We start from the raw sequence: 27,963 nt of genomic DNA on the forward strand, positions 1-27,963 counted from the left end.
TCTGAGTCAGAGTCTTTCCTTCTAAGACGGTCCAAGGTGATGATTTGTTACACAGTTCATGTAGGTGTGGAGAACACTGAGGGCAGTTAGCTCCCAAGGCTTCTCCCCAGTGGCCTGGAACCTGAGCTGCAGAATGCCCCCTGGTACTCACGTCGATGGGCACACTGTCGTAGAGGCGCTTGCCAATCACAGTCTTGCCCTGGATGTCAATGTTCTCCCGCTCCTCGATGGGTAGTGTCTGCACCAGTGCACAGTCGATGTACAGGGAGACGTTCTGGGCCTGGATGCTCAGGGCGATCTTGTGCCAGTCCCGGTCAAAGAGGTCATTGACCCGGGAACCTCGGAAGACCACCCTGACAGCATCTTTCATGGCACCCACAGCATTGTACTCGACTGCCTTGTTTTCACCATCCAGCCGGATGGAGACCTGGGGAGGAAAGGACCAGAGACTCCTTGAGTTTCTTGGGGCCAAGGGAAAAGAAGAGAATGGGAAAAGGGAGTTCAGAGTCAGACCTGGCAATCCTGCGTCAGATCCTGGCTGTGACTTACCAGCTGGTCACCTGCCATCTGACTTTGGACTAATTCCTTCACACCTCTGAGCCTCGGGTTCCTCCTTACACAATGGTGTTAATGATGTCTACCTTGCAGGCTATTCTAAACCTGGTATTAAATGGAATGCTTGCACTCATACTTTAATGCAGGGGTCACAGCCTCAACTGTCTGGAAGGGCTATGTGGGTAAGAGAGCTTTGGTGAGACTCCAAGACAATTGGTGCACAGAGGGGCTTGAGTTGTAAGACCAGCCAGAAATCCTAACTAGTTTCAGTGTCTTAAAACCCTGGGCTGGTTAAACCAAACACATCTTCTGGCCTGATCTGTTAAACTACACTGTCTCTCATTTGAAGATAAAGCTGGAGCGCCTGTAAAATAATGTTTCTTGATGGTAGGAGTCTGATCTCTCTGGGTCATTGGGGTAGCCTTTGCAAAATGCACAGGTATTTTGCAATGGGCAAATTCTGGAGAAGGTTTTACTGTTTTACTTCTGATTGGGTTTTTTTTTTTTTTTTTTTTGTTTTGTTTTGTTTTTTTTGAGATGGAGTCTTACTCTGTTGCCCAGGCTGGAGTGCAGTGGTATGATCTCAGCTCACTGCAACCTCTGCCTCCCAGATTCAAGCAATTCTCCTGCTTCAGCCTCCCGAGTAGCTGAGATTACAGGTGTGCACCACCACGCTCAGCTAATTTTTGTGATTTTAGTAGAGACAGGGTTTCACCATTTTGGCCAGGCTGGTCTCAAACTCCTGACCTCAAATGATTTGCCCGCCTTGGCCTCCTAAAGTGCTGGGATTATTGGCATGAGCCACTGCACCTGATTGTGTCTGATTGCTTTTTAATAATGAATAAGTGAGTATGTTCTCATCCATGTACTCATTTTGTCATCCCTCCAGAATATTCATCAAACATCCTGGGCGCCCAGCAGGCAACACGCCGGGTGTCAGGAACACAATAGTGGGCAAGAGATACACAATCAGTGCACAAAAGTATGAACAGAATAGAAGGCACAGAACATGAGTATCCACTGAGTGAATGAAAGAATGAGTATTTCCTTGTTCCGTCTCTGCAAGGTTAGTCTTCATCTGCTCTAATATTCATGTTTTGCCCCTTCCCTGTGGCTCCCTGCTCCCAGGATCTGACCTTTTAGGACTTCTTCATCTTGGCTCCTGGGCCCTTTGGCTTCTACTTGAGCTTGGCCCATGGGAAGTCCATTGGAATGAAGACCGAAGAGCGGGAAGAGAGAGAGGTGGGGCATGTATTCCTCCCACCCCTCCTGGCTTCCCTGTGGCTCCTGAGTGGCTTTGTTTCTCCACGTGCCCCAGTTCTTCGGAAGTATATCCTCCTCTGTGACTCTAGAACTCACCATCTCCTCCCTGTTCCCCTGCCCATCCAGGCCCGGGTGGTAGCTTCCTCCTGTGGCTGATCCTGGAATGCCTTGGCATTTCTTGTTGGTTTCCTTAACCCTTATCCCTTAACTGCATCAGCTCCCTTAACCCCAGTCATTTTGCTACTCAAAAAAAATGAGCACTCGTCAAAAATGTGGGCCCAGTGGGGGCAGTCTCTTGCCAGCCTACCTCTAAACCAATTAATCACTTTTTAGCTGTGTGACTTTAGGTAAGTTATTTAACCTCTCTACAGCTTCCTCATTTGTAAAATGGGACCAATAGTAGGTTCTATTTTCAAAATTAATCTATAACCTGATGGTTTCTCCTAATCTCACTATTACTGCTGGCATTCACATTTGCCTGGATCACTACCATGTTCTCCTAAGTTGTCCTCCTATTTCTGGGCCTGTGCAACTCCACAGAGTCTCTTCTCAAACAAAAAGTCCCTATACTGGCCTATAAGACTTGTTGAAATCCAGTCTCCTTTCACCTCTAGAACCTCATATCTAACTAACCCCAACACACACACACACACACACACACACACACACACACACACACTACTCTGCTCCAACTGTACCGGCCTCCTTGCTGTCCCTTTATCATATCTGGAATGAGTGAATGTCCCTCAGTTTACCCAAATGGCAAATGGGGAACATGTCAGCTTTTAAGGGTGGTTGTAAATGGCAAATGAAAGCATGAGCATCTGTATCTATAGATGAACTTCTCTATCTGTAGATCTACAATGACTGACAGAGTGTATGGGCATGCACCGAACACCACTCTGCTCACAGATCATCTTCTTTACAGGTGTTTATCCAGTTTTCCTGTGTCTAGCCAGTATTTCCCCAGGGCATGGAAGTGCGCACCATTGGCACTTCTGGTGATGGGCACCCAACCAAGCCTGGCTTAACAAGGGTAAATTTCCGGGTGCCTCTTCACACAGGAATCTCAGATCTCAAGACAGACTTCATCTCTGCATGGCTCTGCGGTATTTCACCCCATTACTCATTTTGACAGGAGGAGGAGAGGACGCACACATGGCAGACAGGGCACAGACAGCTCTGCAAATGCCATGAAGGAAGAGATCCCAGACTGAGGGGGCGGTGCAGGCTCACCCACAAGAATGTCATGGCAGGGGCCCAGTACCACTGCACCAGACCCTGAGAAAATGGAGAAGCAAGACCTGTGCAATTGGAGATGACGTTGGATGGGAATGCAATGGACTTCTCCAGAAAAGTGGCCTCTGGAGAAGAATCTTGACTCCTCCATTCAGCCTCCCACACTTACAAAATCAAGCCTCTCAGCAGTCAAGTTTGAAAATGTTTCTGCATCTCAGTATGACCAGGGATGTTATGGAAAAATCATTCAACAGGACTAATTGATCAGGACAGGCTTGGAAGAGAAGCCAGCTAAGCATGTGGTTAAAAACACAGATGTGGGAACCTGAATGACTGGGTTCAAATCTCAGCTTCTGTTTTTATTACCTGTCAAAAGGTAAGCAAATTTCTTAGCCTCTCTGTGTCCTCATATTTGGCTCAGTTTCCTCATATCTGTGATGCAAACAGTAGAACATATTCATAGAAATATTATGAAGACTAAATGAATTAGTATTTGTAAAGTCCTCCGAACAATCCCCAGCTCCTACTAAGAGCATGTACACATTGATAAGCAGATGCATCTGAAGTCAGGGCCCAGCCTCAACCTGGGAAGACGAGCTCACTGTTTAAGAGTATCTTGCCCTCTCTGATGGCAGGCCATGAGTGTGATTGCTGCAGTCCAATTGCTTGAGGATGCTTTTATTTTATTTTAGCCCCTAGCGAAAGTTTAGTCAGTATCTCCCAGCTGAAAGTGAGTAATATCTTCACCCAGTTCATTTTTCTAGGAGAGGAGAAAGAAACGGTTCGTCTACGAACTTGAGAACAAGGGGATTTGGATTTGGCGGAGAACAAATAGTAGTGTTGCTTTTATCTCAGACCAACAGATGGTGTTGAAGGCTTTGAATTTCAGATTTGTCTTTCCTCACCAGACCGTGTGCTGATGGAGAGCTGTCCTACCGTTGTGGGAATTGAAAGTTAAAACACACCAGAGGTGAGTAAAGACAGGACCCAGAGCTTCACTCAGAAGAACACTGAAGGGAACTTCTCATGATGAGATTGTATTATGTCTCAGGCACTGTTCTAGATGCTTTATAGACCATTATTCCATCTGATTCTCCCACCAACTGTTCATGCTAGGTACTCTGTTTTCCATTTTACAGCTAAGAAAACCAAGACTCAGAAAGATAAAGTAACCCATCCCAGGACCCACACCAATAGAGGAGTAGACAGGAGACCTGAAGCCAGGTCTATGTGACCCTGGGCCAGTGCCCTCCACTGCGTCACGAAGCTGGGTCACTCATGCTGCCAATACAGCAGGTGTCACAGGACAGCAGAGCTGGCACCCATCTCCTTGGCTAGGTCAAGAGTCTCGGAGGACAGGAACTCAGTCTCCTTTACCCCCATTGGAAGGCCTGGTACTAAGAAGCTGGACCTCTTGGGTCTCGTGACATCCCCCTTGCAGGTCCTCTGAGCCTCCATATACCAGGTTCTCGATCTCCCTAGGCCCAGGGATAAGATCCCTGGAGAAAACACGGTGGGTGATGCCAATCCCTGTAAGAGGGAAACAGAAAGCTCAGGACCACTGAGATAAGGTGGTGTTGTCCTTACCTGTGGGATGCCGTACTGGTCGATGACCTGCCAGATATACCAATCTTCCTTCCGAGAGGTTCTCCTGAACCGGAAGGTTGTGACAAAGGCGTATTCATCAGGTAAACCTTGGGGGAACACCTCCCTGGAGAAAAATGGAGACAAACACACCAGGCTTGGCAATGAGAGCAGGGAGCCAGCAAAGTGAGCCCACACAACCCACCAGTGATCAAGCCCTGCCAAGTTGACTTCCTAAATATTTCCACCATCCACCTTCTTGGCCTGCCTTAACTGCTTTCTCCTTAGGTCAGGGCCTCAGTGTGACCTAGACCATCGTCATGGCCCCTGAGGCTCCAGCCTCAGCATCTTCAAATCCATCCTTATGGTACGTCTGCCTCCATCTCTCCACTACTACCATGACTGATGACATGCACAGTAAACGTTAAATGGTCACGGTCCCGGGATCAAATATGGAGAAACTCCCAGCTTCACTGCTCCCTGCTGCATCCCTCCTCTGCCAGGACAAATGGATATACCTTATCCTGCTGGGTGCCCTGTCGCAGATGCCAGGATGCCATGGTCTGAATGTTTCTGTCTTCCTAAATTCATTATGTTGAAATCTTCACACCAAGGTGATGGTAACAGAAGACGGGGCTTTGGTGGGGGGTGATTAGGTCATGAGGGCAGAAGGCTCATGAATGGGATTTGTGCCCTTATAAGAGAGACCCCAGAGAGCTTGTTTACCCCTCCCACCATGTGAGAGTGCAGGGAAGGATGGTGTCTATGAGGACCCTGATATTAGACTTCCCAGCCTGCAGAACTGTGAGGAGTAAATGCTGTGTATAAGCCACCCAGCTTAATTTATGGTGCTTTGTCATAGCAGCCAGAATAGACTGGGATGTAGCACATCCTCTTCTCTCCCACAAGGCCCAGGTTCCTGCCTGGCCTGTGGAGCCAGCCCCTCACTCTGGGGAGGCCTCAGCTCCCTGTTGCTCCACCCCCGCCAAGTTCTGGGGCTGCTTTTCCTCTTCCAAATTCAGAAATGAAAATTGTTCATTCCCTTCTGTGGAGGATCAATCCCCCGACCAAGAACCAAGATGCCATCCCTCAGTCCCTCTGTCCTCGGAGCACTGCTCTTCCATCTTCCTCTGTATCATGAACAGGGCACCTGAGCTCCCTTCTGCCTCTTGCATATCAGTACAAAACCCCGCCACCCCCACCAACACACAGCCTCCCCTGACTGCACATCCCCAGTCGGGACCTGAGGAATCTCCCATTTCCTCTCTTTCTTCCTCTCCTTCCCTTCACAACAGAGTTCTGGAAAACGTCGTTGACATCACCCCCTCCTTCTTCATCTCTCCCATCTGCTCGACTCACGGCCACCTGTCTTCTAGCTCTCCAGGCTCCCCACATTTTCCTTGAGGTCCCTGGAGAGGAAACACTGACAAATCCCTGTCCCTCAGCACCCACTCGGGTCCCTGCAGCATGGCAGGCACTTCATAAAAGTTGAAGGAATGCAGAACTTTGAAAACTGTCAACAGCCATTTCCATGGAGAAACCTCTCTTTCACCAGAGCTAGTACAGGGCCTGCTTGATCTTCCTGGAGAACACATCCTAGACAACACAGACGTAGAAGCTGCCCCATGCCTTGTAGGAGTCTGAGCAGCCTCCCTGGCCCCCACCTACTCGATGGCAGTAGCAACCCCTCACCCAGTTGTGACAACAAAATTGCCTCCAGATACTGCCCAAGGCCCCCTGGGGGGTGGGGGTGAAATTTCTCTTAGTTGAGAACCACTGATCTATCCTAGACTTACATCCTATCAAAATAAAGTTTAGCTTACTTTTTCGTAGTGTTTCTCAGATTCAATAAAGCACTTACACATAGGATCTCATTTGACATAAGATTCTAGGATTTAATAAAAATACACATCTTTTGAGAGCTTAACACAAGCTCACCACTACTCTTTTCACATATTGCCTAATTTCTTCCTGACGAGAATGTATAAAGAAGGTATTGCAGGTATGAACCCGGGAGGCAGAGCTTGTAGTGAGCCAAGATCACGCCACTGCACTCCAGCCTGGGCGACAGAGCGAGACTCCGTCTGAAAAAAAAAAAAAAAAATCGGTATTTTGATCCTCGTGCTATAGCTGAGGGCACCCAGGCTCTGAGGGTTAACTCCATGCCATTTGGCTACCAAGTGGCAGAGGAAAACACAGCTGGGATCTGCTCTCCTGCACTCTTCTCTTAATCATCAGCTGACTGCACTCTTAACTGCAGAGCCTGCTGTGGGGGAGCCCAATCCTGCCCTGGAGGCTGGGGGCTGCCTCAGGAATGTACATGACATTGACTTCCCTGCTGGAGGAGGTGGACCCTGCCTGGCCAGACAGACAGGAAGGGAAGTGGGGAGGCGTCTGAGTTCCTGGTTCTCAGACTTGCAGATCTGCAGGGACTTTGTTTGGCTGTAGGACCTGCAAGCAAGATTCTGATTCTGTTTACAGCTCCAGGCTGGGAGATGATGGCCCAGTTGTTCAAAGTCATTCTCTGAGTTGGGATGTCACCCAGGATCACATCCAGGTAGTAGGAACAGGGCCCATCACTCATAGCACCTTGGCCTCCCTCAGTATTCAGAGACGCCCTTAGTCACTGCCCATGCAGGAGGAAGATGGGACCTCCCCACCTGCGTCCACAGACACAGGCTTTGTAGCCACAGATCAATATGTTGCTTTGTTTTTCATTTTCTCCTTCTTTCTTTCTTTTTTTTTTTTTTTTTTTTTTTGAGACAGAGTCTCGCTTTATCTTCCAGGCTGCAGTGCAATGGATGGCACGATCTTGGCTCACTGCAACTGCCACCTCCCAGGCTCAACCAATTCTCCTGCCTCAGCCTCCCAGGTAGCTGGGATTACAGGTGCCTACCATCAAGCCTGGCTAATTTTTTGTATTTTTAGTGGACAGGGTTTCAGCTAATTTTTTGTATTTTTAATAGAGACATGGTTTCACCACGTAGGCCAGGCTGGTCTCAAACCCTGGACCTCAAGTAATCTGCCTGCCTTGGCCTCCCAAAGTGCTGGGATTACAGGCATGAGCCACAGCACCCGGCCATTTTCTCCTTATTTTCTTAATGAATCCAATTATGCTATTTTTTTCCCCTGAACACACTTTCTTCTTATGCCTTTGAAATACACACAGAGAAGTATATCACAAGAAAAAGTACAGATGTATCTGTTAATGACTTTTTATTCCCCTGATTATAATAACTTTTGCTTAGGTTACACACACACATATGTGGATATATGTGCAGATATATATATCTATACACACACACATATGTGTATCAGTCATTTTAATCAGGGAGAAAAAAGATCATCAACAGAAAACATCTAAAGAAAGGAAATAGCTGAATCCAATCTTTTCCACAAATAATACAGCAGATATGAGATGATAGTGGAAGGGAAAAGGGTGTGTAATTAGAGGACCTGAGTTTGAGGCCAACCTCTGCTTCCTCTGATCTGTGAGGTGTTGAACAAATCACTGTCCCATTTTGAGTCTCAAATGTTGTACCAGCTAAGTGAAAACTACAATACCTGCCTTGCTCGTTTCCGTTATTGTTGTGAGAAGTAAATTAGATAAGGTGCCCTTTAAATGTTAAACAGGTGAGGAAAAAAATATAAATATTGAAAGTGACATCTCTTTTCTTTATGAACAAAATTAACTTGCAAACTAAAATTGTCTGTATGTGTGTTTAAATTTCAAAGCTTTAGAAATTAAAAGTGTAATATCCTTTCTTGAAAAGAAAGAACTTTGCCCATTTGATTTTATTTTGGATGCTTTGCCATGAAAACAAATGTAGAAATTCCTCCTCAGAGCAACTCTCAGAGAACAGGAAGGAGCCCAAATCCATGAGCCAGGATCGGGGTCCCATGCTGTGTTCCACAGAGCACTGCCTGAATGCGGCTGCTTTGCTCTTTGATCCAAGTGCCTCCTTAGAAGGTTAACAAACAGAGTGGTCCTTGGTTAGACCCTTCCACGAGATTTGTGTCACTTTTGCTTTCTTTATTTTGTTCATTCTCTTTTGCACTTTTTTTTAAAGTTCCACACGATTTTTTCCTGCTTACAAGTAGAATGGGTGGTGAATTGGACATATCAGGCAAAGAAGTGAGGGGAAGTGAAGGAGAAAACAGGCTGTAGACTCTGCTCATCCCTGTGCACCCCCCACATGAGTATGGGGCCAGGTGATTCATAATAACGTCCCCCAGCACCTGACTGTGTGTGGAGGGAGAACCTCATTGTCTGGGAAGATGACTCTCTCAAGAGTTGGCTGACAGTGATTATTGTCTTTGTTTCATGAAAACGAGACTCAGAGAGGAAGTGACTTGTCTCATTTCTTCTTCTGTAAAATCGCTCTTGCAATGCAGACACTGTGAGCCATGGATGAAATGACTTTAGGGTCTGAAACAGTGCCTGTGTGTGGCTGGCACTCAGAGAATGCTCATTGAATTAAAAAAAATAAAAGGATCACACACATGCAGAAACCCATACTCTATGAGCTGGCATTCAAAGCCAGTCTTCGCCAGACTAGGATCTGAAAGAACATTGTCACTCCTTACGGGCTGTTGACTCATTCATTCAGCAAATATTTCCTCATTCCCTACTCTGGGCGGAGCTTAGTTGGGTGCCGAGACTGTAGCAGAAACCAAGACTCAGTTCCTTGCTAGGACTTCTCATTGAGCAGGGGAGATAAGACTATTGCACAATGGATCAGGTAACTTCAACTTTAACACATTTTGTACAGAAGTACAAATTGGAAGGAGGGTAGGTAAGGGGAAGGCCTGACTTTGGGGATTCAAGGAAGGCAGTTAGAGAGCATAATGGGTGAGCATGCTTTGCAGGATGAGCAGGTCAGGTGTCCCAGGTAGAGGAAGAACATGAACTAAGGCCTCCCAGTGGGAGGAGAGTGCCTGGGAGGCCCCAGAACACAGACAGGAGACACACAGGGAAGACTGGAGGATGAGCCAGGAGACCACAAAGGCAGGATGGGGCCGGGTCACACAGGGGCCTTCCTCTTCCTGGCCTTTTAGTTTACTAAGAACACTGGAAGCAGTTAAATATTAATAGTTTAAAGATGGAAGAGAGGTCTCATGAGACGATACTGTCAGAGACGTGTGAAGCAGAGCAACTCCATCTTAAACAGTAGCTGGGTCAAATGAGGCTGAAGCCCACTAGACTGCATTCCCAGATGGCTAAGGCATCCTAAGTCACAGGATGAGATAGGAGGTCAGCACAAAATACAGGTCATAAAGACCTCGCTAATAAAACAGGTTGCAGTAAAGGAGCCGGCCAAAACCCACCATAACCAAAATGGCCACGAGAGTGACTTCTGGTTGTCGTCACTGCTACACTCCCATCAGTGCCATGACAGTTTATAAATGTCATGGCGATGTCCGGAAGTTACCCTATATGGTCTAAAAAGGGGAAGCATGAATAATCCACCCCTTGTTTAGCATATCATCAAAAAATAACCATACAAATGGGCAACCAGCAGCCCCTGGGGCTGCTCTGTCATTCTTTTATTTTTTTACTTTCTTAATAAACTTGCTTTCACTTTGCACTGCGGAGTCACCCTGAATTCTCTCTTGCACAAGATCCAAGAACACTCTCTTGGGGTCTGGATTGGGTAACAGTATCATTTTTGTTTTCAAAAGATTTGTCTGCCTGTGATAAGAAGAATAGAGTGTTCATTTTGGTATCATCTTTAGCTCCTGACTGGAGGCCCAATAAGTGTCAGGAACTGAACAAATCTTTACATGATGTCCTCTCAGTAATGTTGCAAGGCAGGAACATTCACTTTGGATTGAAAACATGAGAAAACTGAGGCACAAGGGCATTCAGAAATGTGTAAAGCCAAGTAACCAGTCAACACTGATACTCAGTCTCAACTGGCCAAAGCCACTCCATGATTCTGGCAAAGCCACACCTGCCATGAATGCAGTGTCAGGTCCTTAGTAGATGCTATGCACTACTAAACCATACTCATTTGTTATTTCATGAATGGACAGAAAAACACATGTATGAATGAATGGCTAATGCCAAATGTGTATGGAGAGATGGGTGTAGAAGGAGCAGAGAACCAATGAAGTCAATGATAATAGATTGGCTAAAAAACAGGTTGAATTCCCTGGTCCAGTGGTTCAGCTGCTTCATCACAGGGCAACCTTACCAGGCACTGAGTAGGTTAAAGCCTGGCTCAGTGCCAAGTAAGAAACTGAGGCTGCTGGCCCCTTTCTTGCCCTTTCCCATGGCACCCTGGGCAGGTCTGGAAAGAGAAGTGACCACTCACTCAGTACTTTGCACCACAGGGAAGGATCCCATCCGTACATAAGAACTCTGCACGCCATTCTCTCTCTTCCCCAAGATTTCCTTCACACTGAACAAATCCATCAGGTCAAAACCTGTTCAAAGAGAAAAGCTGGGAGTGAGTTTGGAGACGGAAAAGTATAAAGGACAAAGAAAAATCACATCTGCTCTCTGCAAAGGCAGCCTGCCCCTCCTGCCCCAGGAGAACAGATCGGGAGGGAATTGTTCAAACACATATTCAGGGAGAAAACATAAGCACCGGAGTAATGAGATGTACAGCTTCGGCTTCAACCCCAGGAAAAAGGTGCAGAAGAACACAGACACTGGCTTTCTCAAGAAAATGTGTGTGCATGTGGTTAAGTGTGAGACAAATGGAGGGTGTCCTGGTTGTGTGAGTGCCGCAGGGCCCTGGTGTTCACGAAGCCCAGATGTGTGCTCTTCGCTCACGCAGGCTGGCTCTGCGGGCAAACGGCCACCGCGGGCTTTCCTTTCTGCAGCCGTATTTTTGCCTTGCATTTGGACTTTACTTGGGTGATAGTTTGGCAGCTTTTAAGTTTCATGATTTTTAAAGAGAGAAACATCAGAGAGGAATAAACTGTCTTCATGAGACTGCATTACTTGAAAGGATTTTGTTTTGTTTTTCCTTAGTTCAGTTTAATTTTCCTCTAAGAGAGGACCTTATATGCATTGTCAATGTAAAGTAACAGAAAAATCAGGGGCTTTGGACTTGGGTGAGGGTCAAGGGTAAGGACAGAAGTTTGATCCTGAGCGGCCATGTATATGTGACACTGGGCAAGTCACATGACTCACAGGAGTCTCGCGTACTTCACCGTGGAAGGACAGCAATGATGCCTACTGGATAGGGCTCTGTGACAATTGTGTAAGACCCTAAATATGCGTACTCAGCATATGGTGAGAAACTCATACAGTGGGTTTCTTTTTACGAGTTATTTCCCACAACCACCAGCACATGCTCGTCCACATTCCCCCACAGTGGGATGCTTTCTGCAGACCAGGTTCTCAGAGGGGCCTGAGGACAACACTTTTTCTGGAGGCTAACATTGTGACTCAACACCCGCCTGAAACTGTCTCTCTCAGACACTGGCAAAAGCTCTCAGCAGGTTACAGGGAAGCTGGCTGAAGGCAGGCACCAGGCTGAACCCATCTGTGCACCCCCAGGGATAATATACTTCTCAGTATTGGCACCTAACCTATGAGACTTTAGGAAGAGTTCCTCACTGTTTCCAGTATTCTAAGGCACCACTGAAAAAAAAGAAAAAAGAAAAAAAAAAAACAGGAAATGAACTTGTAGAACTAACATAATGATTGAAGCCTCTTGGCCTCTTTTACCACTAAATTCTGCCCAAAGAGATTATTTATTCATTCAGTATACGCTTTTGAGAGCCAGGTCCATGCCAAGCGTTGTGTAAGAAATGCCAGGGAGGGAAGCAGGTAGTCCTGATGCAAAGTTTGAGTATTAGAATCGGACAGGTCTGGGTTGTGATCCTAATCACCATGTCTTTGCTGGGTGACCTTAGGCAGGTTGCCTGACATCTCTGAGCACTGGTTTTTTCCATCTGTAAAAAGGGGATTATTTTAGAATGTACCTCATCGCTATGAGACTTAAATGATACAAAGTTCTTCATAAAGTACCTGACATACAGTAAATCACCAACAAAGCACTTTTCATATTTACTGTTTTCTCATTACAATTGCAGCATTCTCTAACGCTCAATTTTGTCCATAGATGTCATGTATTTATTCAATAGATCTTTTTGAGAGCTTGCAATGCGCCAAGCCCTGTGAGCTCCACGGTTGCAGCAGGCGCCAACACAAAATCCTGGCTCCAGGAGAACTGGAACTGGTGGGGACCCCAGGAAATAAGGAAATGCACAGTGCAAATGTGCAGTACGATTCCAGGCATGAAGAATCAGTGAGCAGGGGCAGCACTGGAGAGGAACAGGGCTGGGGCGACAGGGAAGGTGCTCGGGGAGGAAGCTACCAGGTAGAGGCCTGCTCTGGCCTGCGATGGTCTGGGAAGGGGGTTCTGAGCAGGGCAAGGTTGCTCTGGGATTGAAGCCCTGCGCTTTTTGGATTGCACCGTTCCCCGCCCCTTGCCATCCTGAGGTTGTCAAGTTCTCGGAAAATGACTAAGAGCTGCCATTATGTCATTTTTAAATAGCATTTCACACACTGGCTATTTAATGGAATTCATGATATAATGTTAAATGATATTGGGTCCTTAAGATGGGAACAGTATTTAGAAGCTTCATTATAGATAGAAAAAGCACCCCTCCAAACCGTGCTCGTTTACACACACTAGTGTGAGTGATTCAGCATCTCTGGAGACGGTTGGTTTGTGGGAGGGAGCAGGCACCACAGTTCCACAACCGAGGTCCCCTGTGGTGCATGGGTTGATCCAGCTGAGAGGCCACCACTGGGCACAGGCTGAGCGAGGCCAGCTTTCCTCACCAGCTAGCTGCTTGAGGACAGGACCTGGCTTGCTGAGTTCGCCACCCGATCCCCCATCCTCGGGACCTGCAGGGCCAGCCCACAGTGCAGATTTGTCAAACTGAACACAAGTCTCACTCTGAGCTGTAACACAGGCTTGGTCCCTGGGAGAGACTGTGTGGAGGAGAGAACACCCAGCACATGGACCAGATATCCTGAGTGAAGTCCTACTAATGAGCTGTGTGGTCTTGAGCACAAGCCTCAACCTCTCTGGGCTTGTTTCCTCTGCAGTTTTGTAAAATTGGTATAATAATAACACAGTGTAGTAGACAAGTAAGGGCTATGATAACAATTCACATGCAAATTCCTGTTCCCACACTTTCTCTCCCTGCCAGCTCTCAGGCAATTTACTAACCTCTCTGTACCTCATGTCTTCATCCACCAAATGGGACATTAAGAATAACCACTTGGCCAAGCAAGTGGCTCATGCCTGTAATCCCAGCACTTTGGGAGGCCAAGGTGGGCAGATCACTTGAGGTCAGGAGGTCAAGACCAGCCTGGTCAACATGGTGAAACCCTGTCTTTACTAAAAATACAAAAATTAGCCAGGGGTGGTGGTGGGTTCCTGTAATCTCAGCTACTTAGGAGGCTGAGGCAGGAGAATTGCTTGGACTCGGGATGCAGAGGTTGCAGTGAGCTGAGATCGCACCACAGCACTCCAGCCTGGGTAACAGAGAGAGAAGAGAAGGAAAGGAAAGGAAAGGAAAAAGAAAGGAGAAAGGAAAAAGGAAAGGAAAAAGGAAAGGAGAAAAAAGAAAAGGAAAAGGAATTGGAAAAGGAAAAGGAATAGGAAAAGGAAAAGGGGAGGGAAGGGGAGGGGAGGAGAGGGGAGGGGAAGGAGGAAGGGGAAGGGGAAGGAAGGAAAAGGAAAAACCAGTCACCAGACCTGGACAGGACAATGGCCCTGCACAGTGTCTGCCCGTCTGCCAGTGGCAATACATTCTGACTCTACTATTAGACATTCATGTCTTGGAAAATCACTTTGAGTTTTAAATGAGAAAATGTGTAGGAACATGCCTGAAACACAATAGTTGCTCACTAAATGCTGGATGCTCTAATGGGTCCCTCGCCCTGAATGAGAGCATGATCACTCCTCTAAACCTTCACAAGCTCTAGACAAACATGCAGCATGGAGAGGTGGGTGGGTCTCCCTGATACCAACATCCTGTGATCCTGGCTGAGTCACTTTCTTTCTGAGTATCAGTCTCCTCATCTGTAAACTGGGAGAATTTCGGGTGCAATTGGATCATCTCTTGTGTTTTTAGCACCAAAAACTATTGATCATATTTCCCCCAATTTGCGCCATGGCTGGAAGGAGTCCCAGTCAAACTGCATTTCTTGCGTAACAGTTCATTTGAATGTGCAGTTTTATGCAGTGAAGAATCCCTTTGTTCAGTATGCCAGGAGACAGGAGTTAACAGAACAGCCACAGTTCCTACTCAAAGCCATGGGGTTAATCCCAGGTAAAGGTACAATGCACACTGGGCATTAGCAATGTTTAACGCAGCCCAAGGCACTCTGCTCCCACACAGAGTTCCAGCTAGGAGACTGAGGAAGTCATCTGGTTTTGTTGAGCCTGTTTCTGTAATTGGAAAAATGGAGAGAATAATTTATTGCAGGGGTGTCATAAGACCTAAGTGTGATGATGGGATTAAATACCTGGGGGATCAGCACCCAGGAGTTCCTCAGTCAACCCCACTGTCCCCACCTGGGGACCACAATGGGAACCTGTTGACCCAAGTGAAGCTTGATCCCCTGGCAATGGCTCTGCCACGACCCCAGAGCCCCATCTCTCTCACTCTAGTTATAAGGACCAGGCCTCCAGGGTGCGTGACTGGGAAGAGCCACCACACCCACCAAGGAGGGAGTCCTGGGAAGCCCCAGAGATCCTAAGTTGGGTGTTGGGAAACATTTGCCGAACCCAAGCTGAGAGCACCCCTTCTCCTTTATCTCCCCACTGCACTGCTGTTGGCACAGCCGCCAGCCCACCTGAACAGGGCCTCAATGCCCCAGAGGCTGCAGTCTCAGTATTACCTAGAGACAGAAGCATGAAGAGTCCCCACAGCTCTGGGCTCCCAAGCAGGCCCAGCGAGGAGCAGCTGTTGGAACTGACTGGGCCCCATATAACGAGGGGCCTTTTACAACCCACTGGGCTGCCCCTGTATTGGAGCCCCTGTGTCTGGAAGTGTCCTGAGGCCTGAGAAGCCCCAGCAGTGGGAGGTGCAAAGTCAGAGCCGGGAACTGCAAAGTGGGCTGGGCCTCTACTTCACAGCACCATCAAACACCACTAAAAACTGACACCCTCATCTGCTTTTCCCCTCAGCAGTCATACTGGAGAGAATATATGAAATAGACTTGTTTTCAAAAAGCAAGCCTATGCTCTACTTTCTGGTTCCACTTTTATTGGTTTCAGTGAACAAAAACAAAGAGTTGAATACAACAAAACTTGGAACAACAAGGAATTAACTAGGTGGCAGCAAAGGGCACCAAGAAAAAAAAAAAAGATAAATTGCCCAAAATAAATAAGGGCTGGGAAGGAGAATAAAAAATGTTCCCGAGGAAAGCAGGCTGTGATGCAAGGCACTGTGAGATAAAAAAAGCAATTGTTTCATGCAAAAAATAGAGGGAGCACCTCGCTGAAGCCAGGAAAGCCACTGGACCACATGGTGTCAGGAGACCTTAGCAATGGCCCAGGTCACTGGCTGCACCTGCTGTGCCAGACACCTACTGTGCGCTCCTCACCTCATCCAGCAAAGGTCGACCTGGATGGAACTTTGCTGCTGCCCTCACACCGCCCCCTCTCCCCGCCCCTCCGCCCAGCTGGCTTAGTTCCTCTAGGAATTTCCATGGGTCTGGGCAAGATGCAGAGAGCTTATGTTTATGGGGCTGCCTCCTCCAGGAGATGGAGAGCTCTTTGAGGAAAGGGATGATTTGATCTGTTTCTCCATTCTTAAAATGCCTGCTGCTTTTGCTGTTCCTGTTTGAGAATTTGAGGGTCGTTTGTGGAAGGAGAGAAGAAGAGAATTAAGGAATTCATGACCCACTGTAACGGGCGTCCTATGTGTTAGATGATGCGTGGGCTGCTCAGGTTGCAATCATGAACAGGCATCTGGGCTACTGTGGGATATCAGGACCCACGGCGAGGGTACACGGGCTGGGAATGGGGTGGACTGGGGCAGGTCAGGCTGGGCTCTGTCGGCCCCATCGGGGAGATTGGGTTTCTTCCTTCAGGCAAAGAGGAGCCACAGAGGGCTTTAACGTGAGGGAGAAATAGCATCTGGTTTCTATTTTCCAAGGTCATTCTGGCAGCAGGGGATGGACGGGTAAGAAGACCAACCAGGAGTAGGCCTGGAGAGATGAGGGCAAGTGAGGAGGCAGGGATGGAAGAAGCAGCTGAATTAGAGGGCTGTTTAGAAGCTGCCATGGGCAGGACTTGGTGACTATCTGGATGGGGGACCCAAGTGGGAAGAGAGAGAAATCCAGGATGTCTGTGACCAAATTTGAAACCTGCACATGCCTAACATATGCTTTAAGCATTAAGTAGCTAAACTTCTAGAAAAGTTGCCTAACACTTTTATTGGCTAGAATTTGTAGAACATTTGGTTATTAGAGCTGAGAGGGACTCTTAAAGACATTCTGTAGGATCCACTGCTACATAGGTGAGGAAACTAAGGCTCGGAGATGTCAAAAGATTGACCCAAGGCTGTCCGGCTGGTGAGCAGCAGGGCCATCTAAGACCTATGCCTCCAATCTCCTACGTGTATTCCCATCCTTGTGCTCATAGTCCCAGCCCAGATATGCCCTAAAAATAGCCAGAGTCATTTATGGGAAAGCCTGGAGGTGAAGCTTTTGGGGACTGCATTTTTTCCAGAATACAAAAGCTGTCCCTATTACCCGACTGCATTTAAACTGGCAAATCGGAGGCTCCATCTCTTCATAACTCACTCTTCAGCCTGAACATGGCTGGAGCAGTTTTTCGGGGCTGGTTATAATTAGAGGAGACGGTAGATAAAGCAGGTTCTCTGTGCATTCAGAACTGCACAAACTGTATTTGCTCTGCAGACTGAAGGATGCCCAGGTGGCACTGTGATTTCTTTTCCAGGAAGACTCCAAAGAGGGAGGGGAGGCCTCAAGACTCTTCTGGCTGTGGACTGACACAGGAGGGCCCATAATCGAGGTCCCAGTCACCAAACAGACACTTTGGAAGGATCTTCCACATATGCCATAGACTAAGAAATCTGTTCAAAGTCCTGCATTTTCAAGTGTGAGTACACACACACACACACACACACTTGAATCTTCCCAGCAAGAATCAGTTGTTATTATTATTATTACTATTATCAATATTATTATTAAGAAAGGGTCTTGCTCTGTCACCCAGGCTGGAGTACAGTGGAGTGATCTCAGCTCACTGCAACCTCTTCCTCCTGGGTTTAAGTGATCCGCCTACCTCAGCTTTGGCTAATCTTTTCATGCATATTTTTTGTAGAGATAGGGCATGCACCACCATAATTGGCTAATTTTTTCGTGTGTATTTTTTGTAGAGACCAGGTTTCACTATGTTGCCCAGGCTGGTCTTGAACTCCTGGGCTTAAGCAATTCACCTGCCTTGGCTTCCCAAAGCTCTAGGATTATAGGCGTGAGCCACTGTGCCCAGCCAGAATTATTCTTAAGTAGAAAATAATTGCTATTCTTCAGTCTATAGAATGATGAAAAAGCTTTGAATTCATTCTGAGTTACTGATGATGCAGACAGATTTGTTTGTTCATTTGTCTGTCTGCCTGACTGCCTTCCACCCGCCTGCCTTCCACCCTTGCTTTCTCCCTCCTTTCCTTTCTTCCTTCTCCCATCCATCTTTTTGTACATCCCTCCATCCAGCCTCCCATCCAACTATTCATGTTTTCACCCTTTGATTAATGCTTCTTATTTTCACTAATTCATTCATATATCCATCCATTCATTCAACAAACATTTGTCACATTCCTCCTAAGTGCCAGGTACTGTCCTCTACTCTTAAGACACATAGAATAAAGCCCAAGTATAAACAAGTCCTGCTCTCAAACAGCCCATATAATTGCTGGGGAGGTAGACAGGGAAGCAAATAATTATAATGCCTTCAGATTGGAGTTCTCAGAATAGAATAAAATGCAAAAAGAGCAACTAATCACCCTGTGGGGCTTCAAGCAGTTTCCTGGAGGTGACTGTTGAGTTGGGCTTTGGGGAATGAATAGGAGTTCACTGCCAGAATAAGGTGAGAATGGGCACACCACACAGAGGTAATATCATCAGCTAAGGGGAGCACCACATCTTTGGGGGCTAGTAAGCATTCCAATAGACTCATGAGTAAGCTAGGACAGAAGAATCAGAACCTCTCCTGCAGAGTAGGAAGCATGGACTAGATTATAGGAGCCAAGGAATCCAGGTTTTAGAAAGACAGCACTTGATGAAGGGGAGGGAAGAGGGCAGTGCTGGAGGTTGACGTGCTGGTTATAGAGATGTTATAACACTCCAGAGAAAAGACAATAGTGGTCTGGATGGGCCTGGTGGCAGCAAGGGAAGTGCAATTTTCTTTTAACTCTTCCAGCCACCAAGTAGATGCAATGACAGCAAAAGTGCTATGTCCTGTCTCTTGGGCAGTCTGTCTGGGGGTGGCCAGTCCAAGGGGAAGAGTTTAGAATCTACATGGCAACACAGCCTATTTTTCTCTTCTTATCACAGGAAAAGAGATTAACTTTTGAGGGTCAGAGTAAGTTTGCCTGATTTTTAAGACAAATATGACTTCATTTCTTCACTCTGTTGAATCAGTTACCTAGAAATACACATTGTACAGTCCAGGCTCCAAGACTGGCCACTCCATGTGGCAAAACAATGACAAATGTGGGCTTTGCTGAGTGGTGGTCTGAATGCAAATCCTGATTCCGCCACAAACTCAGGCAAGTGGCTCAGTCTCTCTGCGCCTCAGTTTTCCCAACTGTAAAATGTGCAACAGTGAATCTTATATAAAATACAGAGGAATGCATCTCATATGCTATGAGGGTAAATGAGGATATGTATGTAAACCCTCTGACACACAGTAAGTGCTCAGGAGGCATTCATTATTACTATTGCCTTTATTAATCACATTACTGTCATAAGGATTCCCTTCTATGGATATGTGTGTTAGATAATGAATTACTTGAGGGATACTGCTATGAAGGACTCATAGCTTCCAAAGCCACAGGTAGATAATGCAATAAGGTAAGAATTTGCTTTGAAGATGGATATCAATGGGAGGGGTCTCAGGGAAAAGTTGGGCAGACACATTCACACTCCAGTGGACAAAAAATAGATTATCCGAGAGCCAGAGCCTCGCTGGGGATTTCCAAGGCAAAAAGCAGGAGCCTTGAAGTGAAAATGCCCAGAAGTGTTACACCTTGGGCAAAGTATTGGATTGGTGCAAAAGTAATTGCGGTTCTGCCATTAACGTTTTGCACAATTTTTTTTGCACCAGCCTAATAGCTCAGATATAAATATACTTATTTCAAGGAAATTAAGTTAACAAAGTGAAGATGAAAGTCACCTTTATCTCATGTATTAGACGAATAAACCCTGACAGTGATAGCACCCCACTGGGCAGCAGCTTCACACCAGGTGCCCCACCTGAAGAATATCACTGTCTCTGGTTTCCTCTGAAAGTGCTGGTTTATTGGGGAGGTGCTTGAGCAGGGAGTAGAGGCAGGATTCAGGGAAAGAAAGCGGCTGACAGAGTATGGCATGAGCCAGTTACCCTGATGGACGACTGCTCCTAGGAAACTCTGGGACATGGGGTCAAACGTGGACTTCAGAACAATCCCACCCAAGGAGCAGTAGAGCCGGGGTGCTTCTATACCAAGGGTCGCTGGTTGAGAGCTGCTCCTGGGTTGTTCACTCCCTGGCAACTTTTCCCCACTGTGCACGTAGGCAGAGCAGCCTTCCACCATTCCAGAAAAATCCCCCAGGCACAAGACGCAGATGCCGGCATCTTTAAGACAGCAGAGCACAGTGACATGGCTAGGTCCCTGGGACACAAGCAGGGATGCCAGGGCCTGCCGAACACCCTCATCCTGACCTCACATGGTTCCCTGCTCGGATGGGGACACATAAGTGCTTAGAATTGGACCCAAGATGATGCAGGAGGAAGAGGAGGGACGCCCAACGCAGGGTCATTGGCAAGAAAAGCAGGGCTGCTGTCCTGCAGTGGCTTCCTGGTTGGGAGTCGGGAGAGAAGAAAACTTCTTTGTCATATGTATTTGAAGTGCTGAGCAGGGTGCCCAGCCACAGGGAGGGCTGGATCCATATTATTGGGATGGTGGGGAGCCGCCTCGGCTGTCCCCCGCACTCTCGCAGCCTTCTATTCTGTCATATGCCTGACAGCCTTTGGTGAGACTCTGCGATATTTCTTTCTGCTGCTGGGTCTGTCGTCACGTGTCTCTTTGTTCTCTCACCCATTGATTCACTCGTATATTTATAACTCTGATTCACTCTCGCTTTCACTCCAAAACACATTGATTTATTCAGTCGTTTGCTCACTTTGCCAATCATTTGCTTACTCATTCACCAGCTTCTTTACAAACTCATTCATTCTCATGCATTATTGAGTGACTCCTATAGAATATCCACAGCCTGCCAAATGGAAAATGTGAATGTATGTTCTTTCCTGTTGGATGGTTCTTTGATGAGAGCTGCCACCTGCATGATTCAAACCATTTTATCAGGACTCTGGTGAAATATGGGAACAAGAACAGGGTCAGTGAGGCCGCCCTGAATTGACTAGGGTCATGCTCAGGCTCAGCAAATCATACACCAAAGACAGCACGTGTGGTTGCTGTTTTTCCTTACCTGTGATTTCCTTGGTTCCTCCATTGGTGTGCTTAAAGCGATCTCCTTCTACACGAACGCTAGGACAGAGCACATCTGAGGAAAGCAAGAGGAAACAGAGACTGATGAGAAAATGTGATCCATCGTCACCCTGTGAAATATGACAGCACACGAGACCCCACCCTGCCTTGCAGCATGTGAGGTGTTCAATGCCTGGAGAAGATGCGGAGGCAGCTGACATCTCTGCACTCACTCATGTTTTCATTTTCCCATGTATATGTTAAGCATCAACTCTGCAAATACCGTGTTCTGTACCGGAGTGAAATATGAACAAGGCTTTGTCTCTGTCTACAATGAATTCACAGCCTTGTCCGAGGGAGCCAGACACGGACATCAACATTATCAACAAAGTGGAATAAGTTGTAGATACATGTGCCTGCTGCTGTGGGGTTCAGGACACAGATATACTACCTAATCTAATGCAGGAGGACAGAGAAGCTTTCTTGGAAAGATTCCTTTTGAAAGAACAGTAAGATTTAGCCAGACAGGCAAAAGACCAAAAGGTGATACAGGCAGAGGGAACTTCATTTAGGAAAGCATGCACATTTAGGAAAGCATGAAACCTCCAAGTCAGTAGGATGTCAATGAAATGGAAATTGTGTGCAGGGACAGACCAGAAAGATGTTCCATAAGTCATCTAATGGAGCTTCAGGTCCAGTTCCATAAAAAGGCAAATTCCAAATAAGTAAAACTCAGTTATACAAAAGCAATTCAGTAAGTCATACAATAAAAAATTATTATACAATATTACATAAACATCTTAAAGTCTTCATGAATCCTCACTTCTAAAAAGTTGGAAGAAGGCCAGGCGTCGTGGCTCATGCCTGTACTTTGGGAGGCTATGACGAGTGGATCACCTAAGGTCAGGAGTTCGAGACCAGCCTGGCCAACACGGTGAAACCCTGGCTCTACTAATAACACAAAAATGAGCCGAACATGGTGGTGCACACCAGTAACCCCAGCTACTCAGGAGGCTGAGGCAGGAGAATCGCTTGAACCTGGGAGGCGGAGGTTGCAGTGAGCTGAGATCGTGCCACTGCACAACAGCCTGGGTGACAGAATAAGACTCCACCTCAAAAATAAATAAATAAATAATGAAAAGTTGGAAGAAAAATGAACTCTTTCAGTCCCTCTAACAATTTCGGAAAGAGCATTAACTTTGAATTTTAATGTGCTGAGTCCATGCCGACTGCACTCCCGCCTACCACTGTGGCTTAGAGAAGTCTCTTAATCTGTGTGTCTTAGCGTGGGCACCTGTGGCATGGGAGACCTTAAAATGCACACATTTGTCACAGGGCTGCTTTGAGGATTAGGCAAGATTATGCCTACAATAGCACTGAGAGGCTGTAAGGAGATTCAGTATTCTCATAAATTTAGCACCCAAAGCACCTCACTTACCTCCCTGAAGACCCAGCTCTGCCCGTGAAGCAATTTGGTTATCACACATTATTATTATAATCACACATTATTAGGCAGCTCCACCACCCCATTAGTTCCATATACAATGGCCTGTTCTCATATTTGAGGATATAAGTGTCTCAGTGCACGGGAACAAATGAGATCTTTCCTGATTTGGAAGGAGGTATTTTTAATGTTTATCCTCAGAGGCACCACCAGGTCTGACAAGCACCATGGAAGGGGTTATTTTGGAAACAGCACCAAGCTGTCTGTCTAGCACTACATACAGGAACGGGTGCAGGCACAGCACAATATTTAGACAGCTCTACCCAGGACAGCGGCAGCTGTGGGGTGACGATCAATTGCTTTAAGTTTGGCAGCCTGCCAGAGAGACAGGCTGGGAATTGTGTGTCATTTTAATGAGTTTAAAATTTAAGACGGGTTGACTCAGAAGGTTCTATCTATCTTTGATGATGAGCAAATCTCTGGAGGCTGGCGGCTGGAACTCAGAGTAGGCTGCTCCATTGAGTCACATCATCTCTGCAAATTTCCCAAGGGGAGGACCACGAACACAGAAATGATGGAGATTCTACTCAAAGATAGTAGAACTTGCTCAAATTGCTTTAAGGAATCTGTCTCAAAACAACCTGCAAATTCCCTCTGGGGCCATCACTAAGCCTCACACATTCACCAGGCTCAAGGGGCAGTTTATAGTTGAGTTGGTTAAGTCAGAACAAATGGCTTCCAAAATGGCCCTGCAGCCAGGCTTCTCAAGGATGGTGGGGCCCTCGGGGTTTACTTGCTTGGCAAGGAGGTAGGGTTAGCATCCATGGCTCCTCTTAGCCTATAATTGGAAGCCATTCTGCATGTCCTTTTGGCCAAGATATCCCCATATCTTGGAGAATGATCTGTTTATTTCTGTATTCACTCATTTATTCAAACTCAATTCTTTACTGAGCTCCAGATATGTTCCAAGCATTGAGCTAGCTCTAGGGTCACAGAAGTGGATGATAGAGACGTCCTAGTCCCTGCCTTTAGGGCATTGCAGGCCTGACTAATACAACAGACTCCAAACATGTGAGTGAAAGAAAGGATCAGTGCTACCGGGAGTCATTGTGTCTCCATGCTTAACAAGGCTCCTCCTCCTGAATCTTAGAGACTGCTCAGCCTTCAACAACCCCAGGGGCTTGTTTCCATTTGTCCCAGCCTGGGTAGGGAGCCCTTCCTCGGGTCCCAGTGTCTGAGAGCTGAAGGCACCATACTGAAGTCACTAATGGGCATGCCTGTCTCCCCAGGGACTGGGAGTCTTCAGACCGGTTGGACCTCAGCTCACCTCTGTATGGCCACTGTCTTTCTAGCTCCAAAACCATAACAGGCCTTCAGTTATTGAGCAGAAATGACTTCTGACAACTGAACTGAGAAGTAAACACTGACTGGTGGAATGTGGAGCCTCCCAGGCATGGGGTTCGTTATGATTTTGATGAGCCACTGAGAGTATTTCATGGGCCCTTGGGCTCCTGCCCTGGAGGTGTAGCAGGCATCATTTCTTATCAGCCCCCATATCCATTTCCCACTTTTTAATTGCTAAATAAATGCCACCTTAGTTCAGAAAGACAGAGTTGTCAGCCCATGGAGCAGAAACACAGTAGCTGCTTGGTCTAAGTCAATTACGATTATTCTATTCCCCACCGTTCCAGACTCACTTGCAGCTAGGGCTGGATGTGTGATTCAGGGCTGGCCAAGGAAACAAATAACAAAAGTTTGCTGTGGATGAAGGAAAGGATTGCTTAAAAAGCTTTTGGTTTTCTTTATGTAAGGGAATAGATAAGTGGATGGGGTGGTGAGTTTACTTTCCCTTCTTCTTCCTTTGCATGTGAAACATAATGTTTGGGGGACTGTCTAGGAGAATGGAGGAAATATCAAACCAGCAATTCCAATCCTAGGTGGGAAGCATAAGATTTAAAAAACAAAACAAAACTAAACTAACAAACAAAAAACTTCTATTTGTTTAAGCCACCATACATGGGTTTTCTTTACTTGCAGTTGAGTGCATTCCAAATTTGCAAGCATTTCCTTCCTGTGGCCCTCACTGATATGCCAGGGTAACCAGCTTGAAGGTCAGATTCTCTTTCTGGATGTCTAAGGACAGTTAATGAGGGTGATGAGAAATGGTGCATTATTTCCTTGGTAAAGGAAATACAGACTGAGTTATCTTCTCTATCCCAATAAATATGAAATTCTCAGGTAATCCTTCAGGAGCAGCATAAGAAGTAGTTCTAAATTAAGGACAAGGATAAGTTCTTACGAGGTAAAAATGTGGATTTAATTTGTTCTTAGCTGGTCCACTGGTTGATTTCCCTTTTTGAAAACATGAGAACACAAAAACGAAAAAGTCTAATGACAAAGACACTGCTTCCTTAAAGTGCATTTATTGTCTACCCATTGACAATCATTTTCCTTCACTTTCCAGGTAAGTGGAATATTCTAGACTTCTGAAGATAAAAAAGGTATCTCTTCACACAGCGTGGGTTCCTTCTTACCAGAAGCCTATTGATTGATCAGAGCTGCTGCTCTAAGGGAAAACACCAGGAATTTACTGTAGTCTTTCTGGAAAAACACATCCATTTTTGCCCTCAGTTTACCAAATGGCAAAAGGGAGGCATCTGCTTGTCCCTGAGGGGAGGAAAAGGGCTTGCACAACATGGTGTCTGACGTCCTCGTGCTCTATATTGGTGCGCCCATGGTTCTGTCTGCAGAACACACAGCCTTGGCATCCCCTGGCTCTCGGCCAAGAGTTTTTCCAGTTGGGAAAGGTGGGTACATGCAATTATTGAGTACCCAGCGTGGGTCAATCATCTGGCTTTGGATTTAACTCACAACAACCATCCTAGAAGGTAGATTTTGTTCCCATTACACAGATATAAAAACTGAGACCAAGATGAGAAACTCGTCAGATAGGAGAAATGTCTCTGTATTTGAATAAATGCCTACCTGAATCTAGCATCTAGGAAGAGATATGGTGGCCCCATGTTAAGAGATCAGCAGGAGCGGTAGAAACAAGGGAAGGATGCCAGGGCAGCCTGCCGGATACCAGGCAGGAAGCAATCATGGCTCATCCATCACCTCGCAGCAGCCGCTGCTGAGTGCAGCTAACCACAGACAAGATGTATGACATCCAAGTGGGAAGGGGAAGAGGCGGAGGAGGGAAGAGCTGAAGTGGACGCCCAGCAGACACAAGGTCCAGTTCCTCCACTGCTCCAAGACCAGCCAAGGAATTTTCCACACATCTCCATTTCAGATAGGCAACAGACACATGCCAGGCACAAGGGCCCAGGGATCATGTTAACAAGGATTACACTGTCATGGCTCCCAGGGACTGAGTGCTCACATGGCTAGGTGCTGCACTGGGAATGCCATGTGAATTGTTTCTGAGCCTCTTGACTGCTCTGCGGGAGGGATGTAGTTATCTCCACAAGCAGCAGACACATGTAGGTGGCTTGCTGTGCACCAGACGCTGTTCCAAGCATGTTGAATATATTAACACATTTAATTGAATCCTTACCATGGCTTTACGAGGTAGGTGCTATTATTTACAGAAAGAAAGAAAGGGGGACTAACTTCTTTCTGTAGAAAGAAAGGCATAAAGAAGTTAGTCAACTGCCCAAGTCCACATAACTTGCAGGTGGCAATGTCAGCATGATGGCTCTGGTATCCAGTTCTCGGCCACTGCATGATGTAGCCTCTCCAAGGACCAGGTCAACTGCCTCAGGTCACCCAGCCAATAGGGATTCAGGTCTGTCTGTCTCCAAAGCCTGCACCAGCAGATGGCCAGTTTGCTACTTTCTACAGCAGCCCATTTTGCCTTTTAACAGTCTTGACTTGTAGAAGAATCTTCCTCACTCTGTACCTATAGGATTCATTGGCTTATGCAATGAGAAGCCAAGGCTCAGAGAGGTGAAGTAATTTACCCAACATCACACAGCTGACAAGAGGCACAGAATTGAACCCAGGGAGTCAGATGTAAGCATCTGAGCTCTTAACCACTATCCACAATCTCCGCATTGGAAACCACATTGGTTATGATAACCAGCCAACCGCTGAATGGCTATACTGTGTCAGCGTTACACCCAGGCTCTCATTTAATCCTCCTCGTGGTTTGCAGGGCAGATGCTATTATCCATATTTTATAGGTGAGCAAGTAACTTTTCTTGTAATTGAAAGGGGGAGGGAGATTGTTATTAACCACATCTCAGGGCCATGGTGTGCAGTTTGTGAGAAGATGAAGACAACCCAGGGTCCAGACATTGGTTCTTATGCGCAATTCCACCTCCACCACCTGTTCTGAAACTTTCTGGAGATTACTGGCTTGCATTTCTCCTCTAGGCCAGAGTGTATCAGCACCAGCTGCCTCCCCAGAAGGCCCAGATCCTCTGGGTGGTCAATCCACATCTCCCAGATCCTTTAGGCAGGAGAGAGGGCATGGACAGGGTGCTGCGTGTTTTGTGAAAATGTTTATGCAAGTGTTTCATGGGAAGTCTGTAAAATATGCGGTAGACAAAGTATCGCCAGAAAGGGAAATCCCCCTGGACCTGCTGACAGCTGCAAACACTGACTCAGGGGATCAGGGCCACCTCCCTCCTTCCCTTTCTTTTCTCTATCTCAGGAAGATGCAGCACAAAGAATGAGGGGTGGGGCTCTGGCACAGCTGGGCGCTAACTGATGGGAGTTGGGGATGCAGTTATCTTTGTTTGGAGACTGGTGAGGCACAAGAAAGAGTAACAAGGTGAGGGCCTACCAGGGCCATCTCTCCTTTCCCAGCCAAGTGTGAGCTGTGCACCAGTGTACGGAGAAACCAAAAAAGGACAAGACCATGTGAAAGAATCTTGCTTGAGCCCCAAGGTTGATGGGAGGAAGCTCTGGGGTAAGACAGGCCTCACCTCTTTCATGTCAGCTGCCCCCTGTGTGTCTGTTTCCAAACTCAAAAACAGGGGTGAAAGTCCCTCCCCTTTCCATCCACGGTTGTCCTAAAGGTTAAATAGGATGGACAGTGGATGGGAAGTTCTCAGCATGAAACCTGGCATCTAATAAGTGCTCATTCATTTATTCCTTCATTTACTCAACACGTATTTTCCAAGTGCCTGGCACATATGTCTCAGTGCAAGGAACAAGTGCAAACACATGTA

General features: G+C 46.7%; 1 protein-coding gene across 1 annotated transcript in view; it reads right to left on the reverse strand.

The window, feature by feature from the left end:
• Positions 1-22,829, reverse strand: part of COL22A1 (collagen, type XXII, alpha 1) — a 263,426-nt gene extending 240,597 nt beyond the window's left edge. The window contains exons 1-5 of the mRNA XM_012001612.1: positions 22,781-22,829; positions 21,344-21,418; positions 10,959-11,070; positions 4,645-4,768; positions 152-427 (exon numbers count right to left, since the gene is read on the reverse strand). Coding sequence (XP_011857002.1) covers positions 152-427; positions 4,645-4,768; positions 10,959-11,070; positions 21,344-21,418; positions 22,781-22,829 — 636 coding nt within the window. The remainder of the gene's footprint in view (positions 1-151; positions 428-4,644; positions 4,769-10,958; positions 11,071-21,343; positions 21,419-22,780) is intronic.
• Positions 22,830-27,963: the final 5,134 nt, after the last annotated feature.

Source organism: Mandrillus leucophaeus, unplaced genomic scaffold (assembly GCF_000951045.1).
Source record: "Mandrillus leucophaeus isolate KB7577 unplaced genomic scaffold, Mleu.le_1.0 Scaffold667, whole genome shotgun sequence".
NCBI classification, from domain to species: domain Eukaryota; kingdom Metazoa; phylum Chordata; class Mammalia; order Primates; family Cercopithecidae; genus Mandrillus; species Mandrillus leucophaeus.